General features: G+C 37.4%; 1 protein-coding gene across 1 annotated transcript; it reads right to left on the bottom strand.

Moving 5' to 3' along the window:
* Nucleotides 1–2,318: 2,318 nt before the first annotated feature.
* On the bottom strand, nucleotides 2,319–6,935 carry LOC307157398 (E3 ubiquitin/ISG15 ligase TRIM25-like). Its single transcript, XM_079869323.1, has 3 exons — nucleotides 6,273–6,935; nucleotides 3,236–3,331; nucleotides 2,319–3,149 (listed from the first exon to the last, which is right to left on the bottom strand). Exons 1-3 carry the CDS (start codon nucleotides 6,840–6,842, stop codon nucleotides 2,901–2,903), a joined length of 915 nt encoding a protein of 304 aa, XP_079725449.1. The 5' UTR covers nucleotides 6,843–6,935; the 3' UTR covers nucleotides 2,319–2,900.
* Nucleotides 6,936–11,090: the final 4,155 nt, after the last annotated feature.

Raw genomic sequence — 11,090 nt, 5'->3', positions numbered from 1 at the left:
CAAAGAAAATAAACATGATGCGCGTTTTGCCGTCTCTCTCAATGTGAAACTCATTCTGAAACGCGACAGAAAATGACCTGTTACTCAGCGAATGTTTGTCACACAGACTTAAAACGCATGTCTATACAACGCTTGGAATCTCTATTTTTAAAGTATGTAAATTATATAAAAAACAAATATTATATTTTTAAGTAATCCATACGAAAGCAGCGGCATGTACAGTTTCTCAAACGCGTCCTAATTAACTATAATGTGACCACACCCACGCGCGCACGAGCGATTGACATGCAAATGATCCATGCGGAGAAACGCAGACCTGTAAACGCCCTCATCACCTCAAAACAAAGAAGCAGAGACTTCGTAACTTACTCCTCTCTGCTTTCATCGAGTTTGGACGAATGTAAGCTGTGCTGTGCTGTGCTGTTTACCTTGAATTTACCTCGGATTTACCTCAGAAGAACGCGATTTGAAGATGAGACGATTTTTAAGGTAAGACATGTTAAACTGGTCGTGCCAGATTAAAATGTATGTTATGCAATGAGTTTGGAGTAAAAACATGAACTAAGCCTATATGTAGCCTACATGTAGGCCTATATATAGACAGAAACATGAAATGTGAACTGGTAGGCAACCTTTCAGTGCTTGTATACATGTTCGACACGAGGATGTTTTTATATTCTATAATAAAATACAGCATGGTAAAAGTAGGCTAATATATATATATATATATATATATATATATGTGTGTGTGTGTGTGTGTGTGTGTGTGTATTCTGTACATTTTAAAAAGCTATTTTAACCTGAAAAATCTAAAATGTATTCCCCAAATTGTGCAGCATAATTTCTCTTGATATCAGCATGTTCACAGCTGTTTTGTTGTTGTTGTTTTTAGAGGAACAAGATGCCACTGAATAAGTCCTGCTGACTTCAACATTCACATAAGTCTCCATACATGAACATGTTAAAATGAAAAATCAAACACCATGGAAATGAAAGGTATGTACTATGTTTCAGGAATGGCACAAAGGTGTGTGACAGTTTAAGTCTCTGTCTTTAGTTCAGTGTGTTAAATAATGTGGTTTTTTTTTTGTCATTTGTGTATCTTTGGATTATGTTGTGTTGTAAATAAATTAAAAACAATCAAAAAGCCATTCTTTTTTAAATCTCCTCATTCTTTGTGCAAGGTTGCTCAGAATGATAGGGCCTGATAGCTCCTAATAGGGCCGTTAGGGGAGGTTCTTTGTCTTTCTCAGGTGAGAAAAGCTTACATATTAATGAGCTCCCGCATAAGGCTTTTTCACACAAAACACGTCGTAAAATTTTTAAATCAATATATTGTCTTCTCTGAATGAGCAGTCAGGGTGATTTTCACATAGTTTTGAAGCAAATATTCTAGGCTACGTCATACAATTTTCAAAAGTCTTATGAAGAAATAATCAGTATGGGTTTCATGAGCTTATTTCAGTGACAATTGTTTTTTGTTTTTTCACAAACCACGCATAAATGTTATCTCAAAACTACAAACTTTTATATACTTGCTGCTGATATATTATTGTAGCAGAGTTTGTGCTGAATACAGTGTAATCAGACTTTAGCCATGAAAATGTCACAAGTAACAGAAATAAGCACAAATGTCAGAGCATGTCAGAACACCTCCAGGGCCCAGAAAACAGCTCAGACCCCAGAGGGTTAAATGCAGCTTTCTTTTTCTTTGAAGTCGTAGGCTCTTCTTCTGTCTCCTCACTGGGCCGTTTCCCCTTCGCAAAGAAACTTTCCAGAGACGTTTGTTTTTTACTCATTTTGCTAGCTTGTGGGTTTATTTTTAGCGGTAACGTATCACGTGACCGAGACAAGCGTTGCTATGCGCCAAGAGTGAGTCATAGACGGATGTAATGGAGAGAATTTGAAGTTGATGATGCTGACTCACGATCTTCTTAGTAGTGAACGCGCCAGAGAGAAATGCACATTTCATACGAATTGCATAAGCAGAGAACAGTCAGTTTTCTTTCGTTTTGAATTGTTCTGTTTAAAAGTAGACATTTCAAGCTTTCTATATGTGTCTCAGGTCTGTGAGGTCCAGTTCACACGCCTGCGCCTCCATGTGATTATCTATTTTCTACTACATTTACTTGTTGTTTATTAAATCCATGATGAAACATTGATTAAAATGAAGATAAAATTTATACAAAACGAAATTCAATTTAAAGACAGGCTTTGTGCTTTCTGTTTGAGGTCTCTGTGCAAGTTTTAAAGCAGTCTTTTAGTGCCGCTTTCAGAGCTGTCCCGTCTGTAACATTGTTTTTTTTTTTTTTTTTTTTGTGAAATAAATTTCTAAATAAATGCGATTTATAGTCCAGTGCGACTTATAGGCTATATGTTTTTTCCTCTTCATGACGCATTTTTTGACTGATGCGACTTATACTCCAGAGCGACTTACAGTCCGGAAAATACGGTAAGTTATTTATTCTTTCTGTGCGGCCCGGTACCAAATGTCCCACGGACCGGTACCGGTCCACAGCCCGGGGGTTGGGGACCTCTGCATTAATCTGTAAAATTATTATAAAAGGTTTCAGCAGGTTTGAAGATTATCCAATTTTGGTAAACATTACTCAAAATTTGTAGTATAAGTCAAAGATTGTAAAAAGATGAGTAAAAGAGGTGATGGGAATTCAAGCTGGGTGAAACTAAAAGTAAAAAAAAAGTTTACATATTAGTGAAGTTTAGTGAAGCTCAATATATCTTTCAGAAAAAAGTTTCCTAAGAGATTTCCAGAGCTGAACTGTAAGTGCGTCTCTTTCAAAAGAAGATGATCAGATGAGAGTCTGACTGATGATGATATAATAACCGAACACACAGATCAACACTTCAGTCAACGGCTCATTCTGCTCTCATGAAATGTTCTAGATCTCTGTTACCTGCAGGAAATGGATGTGATCCTGTGTGTGTGAAAGCTGCTCCAGCTCAGCGTCTCTCCTCCTCAGATCATTGATCTCCTGCTCCAGTTCCTCCAGTCGTCCTTCAGCTCGACTCACTGCAGTCTTTTCCTGATCTCTGATCAGCTGTGTCACCTCAGAGCGGCTTCTCTCAATGGAGTGGATGAACTCAGTGAAGATCCTCTCACTCTCCTCCACTGATGTCTGTGCAGAGCACTGTTACACACACATCACAATCACACAGTGAGCTTCAGTGAGTCCTGACTGAGACATCTCAAACTTCTCTTCTTCTCCAGACTCACCTTATGAGACGCCACAGCCTCTCTCAGCCGCTGAAGATCTTTCTCTCTCTGCTGGATCCTCTGCTGGAACGACCTCTGCGTCTCCTTCAGCTGGTGCTAAAGGACAAACCAATGACAGGAGAAACATCACATAAACAGATATAACACATCATCAGCTAAACAGATATGAATCCAGTATCAGTCAAGTGGTGAGATCGAGGGGTCAAAGTTCTTTCTTAATAAAATTATAGGTTCATTCATAAGGGCCATGATTATTTCATCATTGCCTAGTTGTATAGGGATAGTTCACTCAGAAATGTAAATTCTTTCATTGTTTAGTCATCCCATTGTCTTTCCAAACTTCTCTTACAGAATACAAAAGAAGATATTCTATAGAATCTCGCTGTTTCTAAAGCCCAAATTAATTATGATGACATGTCAAAAACATCAAACCTCACTAGCTCATGCACATCACATGACTTGATTTTTTCCTGTCACTTCAGAAGACTTAAGGTGTGTTCGCTTTTGCAGTACTTTGATGTCTTACACCGCAGATGCTCTACGCAGCGTCACTTCAAGTCGAACACACCTTTAGGCTGCATCCAAAATTACATACTCAGTCTCGAGCTACATGTCGTCGCACTTGCCCACGAGGCTATTGGCGCCAACTGAGTAGGTACTTATTTTAAAATAAGTAATTACTTTGTGACCGTTAAAAAAGTATGTTCTATATAGTATGATTGTAATCCAGATGTACTACATTCACCATGTTGTCATTATCATATGACCTACCAGCGTCAGTTGTGTCACGTCACTGCCATTAACAAATCTTCTCCTGTGGCTTCATGGGATAGTAAAGTGTCCATTGTATCCACACTTCAGAATCTCACTGGAAGTAGGAGGTCAACCTGGTACTTTTTGCCTACTCTTTTATGAGTACTGTGTATTAAGACATACTTCTTTTGTCAAATACCCCCTTTTTTGGCCTTCCTAATGCAGACTAAGTAGATGGTTAAAATGTACTTTTAACACTATTCCTCAACAAGTCAAGTCAGCCTTTAATTATATAACGTTTTTTACAATACAGATTGTATCAAAGCAGCTTTACAGTGATAACATGAAAATAATACAACAAAGTTTGTTTCTAGAAGAAAATTGCGTCATCGTCCGCCTAAAGTAAGGCATACAATAGTATACAACCACAATCTTTTGTTGTGTTCTCACCATTGTTATGACAATTGCTTTATTAACCATGCAATTCGATGCAGGTCATATGTTATAAATGTTTACAAACGTAGGTTCGGGAGGAGCCTAATCATTCATTCCTGTCCATCATCATTATGAGCATATATAAGGAGCAGTCATTCCAGCAACAATTCTTCCGCCATTCCTCCACTTCTCCATCGCCACCTGTATTACTCTCGTTCTCCTTCTATGTAGTACTCAGGGGGTTGAGCTCGGGCCAAGCCTCGGGTTGGAGCCTCCGTTGAGGACACCAAGCCAAGTTCATTAACCATTAACTATTAAGAATGGATGGACAGGCGAACTTGAGAAATGACAGTTGTAAGAAAGGTATAAAATAAAGAATCACCACTGTGAAACACCCTGCATTGATTTTCAGAAGGCGGGTACAGAATAAAACAAGGTCAAATTTACATGAAAGTGACTCACGATTTCTTTGAATTAACTTCACTTAGGGAAAAATGTATCAGACTTTTATGTTAAGGGCCTGAAAACACCATAAAGATAAAACTGAATGTCTGACCATGTTTAGATTAAAATTTGAGGATGATACTCCCAAAAATGTAGTTTCTGTAAGCTTTTATTCAAGAAAAGTATAGGCGTCCTTTCCAAAATGCAATTTGGAGACTCCAAATGACACCTGGCACCCAACACCTTGACATAAGGAGTAAACACTATATAGGCCTACTACATACATGTATATCAATTCAGAACTGTTCAGCCCTTCAAACCACACAAGAAAAAAAACGATTTCAGCACAACATTTGAACAAAATTCCCTTTATTTTGAACAATTCTAATAGCAAAAACAGTGATTTCTCACTACATGTATAGACATTCCAGAAGTGATCGTTTTCAAACTAATGTATAAAATATATAAAAAGAAAACAATAAATGTTTTAGAACATTTGTAATTACAAACGTGGTTTTTACTCAAATAAATTGCAATAAACTGATAATTATAATGAATATCCTATTACTTTCTGCTGCTCTTCGTCGCTGCTCCTCTTCATCCTCATCTTCATCAAAAACACCTCCAAATCTCTTCTGTAGTCGACGATCCATGATCGAGATGCTCAGATATATGCTTTGGAGTAAATCCGTGCATTTATGCAAGCTCCATGTGTCAAAACATTGCGTGTATGTGTTTGTTTACAGTCTATGGTCCGCGAACTATGCGTGTGCGTAAGAGTCTAAACTACGGGGGTGAGATGGCTTTTGAGTGTTGGAATACGGATTAGAATCGATATTTCTTTGAAAATGAACAAGATGCGAACTCTATCTCGAAAACGCTCATGCAAACAAAGGAGGATATTTCATTTTTTTCCCTATTGTGTCGTTGTTTTGGATTAAAAAGTGGGATGCATTTTGAAGAGTGGACCCTTACATTGTAATGTATGCTGTTGTTTCTTGGATTCGTCCGAACTGATATGAACCATACGAGATGAAAGATGAGTATAGCGGTTTATTTTGCTCATTTTTACATGAACAGTCCTTTTGCATTTAATTTAACCCTTTCCTCTCTGGTGTATTGATTGCAAAAACAAGTTTAGAACATGATTCTTGAGTGTTTTAGCTTTCAAATGATGCATAGTTTATGATTGTCAGTTGAATATTTGTTATAAAACAAAGCTTAAAAAATTAATAAAAGTATAGCCACGCCCCCGACGGCCCGCCCACGGGCCGCTGCTTATTAAGAGGTTAAAGAAACTGAAACTAAAAAGCAGACATTAAATTATGAAAATGTATTCTAGTAGACCCCATAAACAACATTATGAACCTGTAAATGAGCTAAATGGGACTCTTTAAGTTCATACCTGTTTCTCTGTCCTCTGTGCTTCAGCTGATACCGTGTCATGGTTTTTATGTTCATCCATACACAGCACACATATACACTTCAAATCAGTGCGGCAGAAAACCTCAAGGATCTTGTCGTGTTTCTGGCAGATCATCTCCTGCAGTCGTCCAGAGGCATCAATCACTTTATGTGGCTTACGTGAGTGAAATTCCTCATGACGGTTGAGATGATTTTGACAGTAAGACTCCAGACACACCAGGCAGGACTTGACGGCTTTGTGTTTTCTTCCAGTACAGACGTCACACTCCACATCCTCAGCTCCAGCGTAACAGTCAGCAGCAAGTTTAGTCTTCTTCAGTTTCTCCACCAGTTCAGCCAGAATGGTGTTTTTAGCTAAAGCAGGTCTTGGACTGAAGGTCTGTCTGCACTGAGGACAGCTGTAGACTCTCTTCTCATCCTCCTGATCCCAGCAGTCTGTAATACAGATCTTACAATAACTGTGTCCACAGGAAGTGGTCACTGGATCCTTCAGGAGATCCAGACACACTGGGCACAAGAACTCATCCTGAGAAATTCTGGCTTCTGCCATTTTACTGCATGAATACAGAGACACAAACACACAACAGCTCAACTGCGCTTCAGTATCACTTTCTCTGAACTCATGTGTTTCCTGGTTCTGTGTTTGAGTGACGTGTGTAAAACAGGTGTGTCTGTAAAGCAGTTTCCTCATTCCTGGTAAGTTTTTAGTTTGCTTGTGTTCCCACACACATTGTGTTTAATCAATCTCAGACACACACCCAAATAATATAAGTTACAGAGAAGCCAGGCAACACCCTTAAAAGTTCAGTAATTCTGTATCCTAAATACTACACTGGTACTGCAGGACTGAAAACTGTGTCCAGTTCCATAAAGTCACCATGAAATCAAAATTTCCAATTTTTTTTTTTATATTGCAGTATTTATTAAAATATATACTATATTAGAATACTATATTAAACTTTTTAATGTGATTTTGCACATGTGAATTTTATCATGTAAAAACGTGTGTTTTGCACATGTGAAATATGTGGATCACATGTGAAACGTGTTTTGCACATGGGAAATGTGTGCTTTTGGAACATTTACACATGTGATTACATGTGAAACACATGTGAAACACGTGATCACATGTGAAACCCATGAGCTCACATGTGAAATGTAAAATTCCCATGTGAAACCTATAATCACTAGCCTGACTTCGTCATACTCATATTCTAGGCAGAATGTGAGTCTGATACTGCTCCATAGGACTTTGATTATGAGGTGTGTCTTAAACGAACCAGAAAAAAATAAAAAACTCTGCACTCAATTGGATAGACCTACAACCAATCAGAGCAACGCAGTAAGTGACGTATGTTGAGCTACTCATAGTTGTCAACAGAGCTCAACTGCACGCACGCTGGAAGAAGTAGTAAAGTAATGAGTAAAGTAATAATAAAGCACTCCATGAGTGCGACCAAAGGAGAAACCACAATGACCACAGGGTTTTCATTGCGTCCCATCTTCTTAGCGACCATCGGAGTCAGCTGATAAATTAAACTTTTGCCGAATCCCGTAGGAAGGACGGCAAACACATCTTTCCGATCGATAAATGCCTTGATTGTTCGTCTTTTAAAATTAATGCGCTGTCGATTTCTTTTATAACAGACGCTATAGCGGAATCTCAATTCTCCTGCTGCAGTCGTCTTTGTTGAAAACCAATTCAACCTAAGCGCTCTTTGGTGACGTGGGTGATTACGTAACCACAGATCATCTGTCCATCATCGATTAAAGCCCACCCTGGCAATTTGATTGGCTCGGCCTTCTGGGAGCCGAGCATAATTACTCCTCAACAGATCGAGTCCAGACCGAACTTCCCGACCAAAAAATGTTGTGGGCGGGGTTCGGGCTGGCACCCAGGCTATATAATCACGTGAAACCCATGGGATCACATGTGAAACCTATAATCACATGTGAAACCTATGAGATCACATGTGAAACCTATAATCACATGTGAAACCCATGAGATCACATGTGAAACCCGAAATTCCCATGTGAAACCCATGAGATCATATGTGAAACCTGAAATTCCCACGTGAAACCTATAATCACATGTGTAACGTAAAATTCCCATGCGAGACCCATGGAATAACATTTGAAACCCATCAACAATCTATGTTAAACCTACACCCCATGTAAACCTGCAACTTTATGTGAAACCCATGTAAAAATCATTAAGCAATATACCACAGAAAACCATGTTCTTTTGTAGGGCCTATAGCCATGTTTCCCAACATTAACCCTCTGAGGTCGGCAATCACGCCGGCGTGATTTGCTCAGTTTTTTTCTTATCAGTTCAAACGAGAGTCCAAATAATCTGTTGACTTTGATCTTACAAACCAGTTTCATACATCAATCGATCCTGTTAAGTGTGTATTATTTTTGTGTATACTCACAATAAAAACAAAGTGTTGTGCTTTTTGCCAAATAAAGAAAAATAAACATGATGTGAATTCTGCTTTCTCTCTGTCAGTGAAGTCAATTCTGAAACACGTCCGAAAATGAACCATACCTCAGCGAATACTCAGTCAAACAGGCATACAGACACACAAGCATTAAGCTTGAATTCTCTTCTTTTAAATCAAGTAATTTTTATAAAAAAAAACAAATATTCTCAGTTTATGTAATCTGTATGAAAAGAGCGAGATGTCAGTCGTTCTCATCTCAGCTAATTATTTTTAATGTGACCCCGCCCACGGAGAGTGCGCGCTATTCGAACGCAAATGACTGAGGCATCCATGCAAACTGTGAATGCCCCCATATCAGCTCGAGAAAACACATCAAGTTTATTCAGATCATTGTACTTGTTTACACCGTCTCGCGGCGCTGTGAGGAATAATACTATCGTAATAATAATAATGGAAAATGTACCTCAGAAGTGCTGGTATTTCGAGGAGCAACGGATCCCGAGAATACTGTAGTAAGTTTTTTTCATTCTCAAGTGAATCGCATTTCTGTGTGTTAATGAATGATCCTCTTTTAGCAAACTATATTGCTATACTGAGATGAGTAAAAATCGACTGAAATCTGTTGAAATAAAATGTATTTGTATAAGCAACGTATTAAACTGCAAATTAACATTTATATTTCTTATATAAATGAAAGACCTATGTTACAGACATATGAAAGACAACATTTCGTTGACTAGTTTTGGATAGATTATACATTTTTACTGTAAAATATCTGTCACCTCAAATAAGCTTTTGTTTGCCAATTTTTGCTCATATGTTAAATATAGTATGTTTTGTCAAAAATAAAGTAAACAAATAATCAAATCCTTAACTTTGAAATATGTATGATAAAATGTATACTTTAGTTTTTACAAAGAAAGATTACACTTGAATTGTTGTTGTTATAAAAAAATATATTTACAAGGTAGATGTAAACAAACTATTAAAAGGTAAATATAAGCCTTTTCTTTCAATAATTTTTATTGTGTTTTATTAGTGACAAATTTGGGGAGAGGATACATATTCCAAAACTGAAAATATGAGAATTAACTGCACAATTACTAGACATGTTTTCCTTGGATATTATACAATTTGCAAGCACAATTTGTGAAAAAAAATAAAATAAATTGAGATGCCTCCAACTGTGAACCAATTTGGTAGAATATATATATATATATATATATATATATATATATATATATATATATATATATATATATATACATATACATATTGCTCTTGCATTCTTTCTTGTGGCTCAGTGACACCTGAATGAATGGCTCATTAAGTATGCGGGCCCCATTGTCTCCTCAGGTGTGAACCACTAAATATGCATGATGGTGTTGGATCGCTGACGCCCACTTGCATATTGCCTTTCCAAACAGAAAGTGTTTTGCAAAATTTAAATCAATGTATTGTTTTATGTGAATGATTAGGGAGGATGATTTTCACATCATTTTGAAGAAAAAACTCTAGACGACAACATCCAGACAAGACAAAAGTCTTATTGACACATATTTAGTATGTGTTTTGTGGCCTTATTTCAGAAACTTTAGTTTTTCGTTTTTTCAATAACCATGCATAAACATTATTCTCTCAAAAATACAAACATGTACATACATGTTGCTCACATATTATGGTAGCCCTGTTTGTGCTAAATAGAGTGTAATTACACCTTTGTCATTAATATGTTTATAAGCAACTGAAAAAAGCACAAATGTCAGGGCATGTCAGAACATCTCAAGGACCCCAAAAACACCTTAGACCCCAGAGGGTTAAAACAAATAATTCAAATTGAGCTTTTATTTCATTTCAAAATATGCAATACAAATTGAATGTTTAAAACAAACAAAACAAAACCAAATTTAAATTATACATAGAAAATGCTGGCGAACAGCAATGTCGGTTTTATCTTGGCTTAAACAACTATATAAGAGTGATGCGTCTCTTTTATAAAAAGCACTATTGACAATTTGTGAATAGATCACAAAGTAGAATGAGGAATAGATGTTGGATCATCTGAAGATTACCTTTCTGCTCGTCTCCTCAGATCTTTTAACTTTTGTGCCATGCAGACCTTGATCTCAGTGCCTCCGATGTGTCTTTTTGACATGGTCTGTAAGAAATGAGATTGATAACTTTAAAATTTGAAAACAAGTTTGGAATAGGCTATATGCACACTCTCTTCCGCATTCGAATTCAGCCAGCTAGGTCACATCCGGCGTGCGTAGCATCAATAGCAACTATGGCGTTTTCCACTCGGTCGCTTCAGGATGTCCCTAGTGTTACGGTGAACGACTTGTGTCGAA

Source organism: Squalius cephalus, assembly GCF_949319135.1.
Source record: "Squalius cephalus genome assembly, chromosome: 4".
Classification (NCBI taxonomy): domain Eukaryota; kingdom Metazoa; phylum Chordata; class Actinopteri; order Cypriniformes; family Leuciscidae; genus Squalius; species Squalius cephalus.
This window is presented reverse-complemented; position numbering and strand designations above follow the sequence as displayed.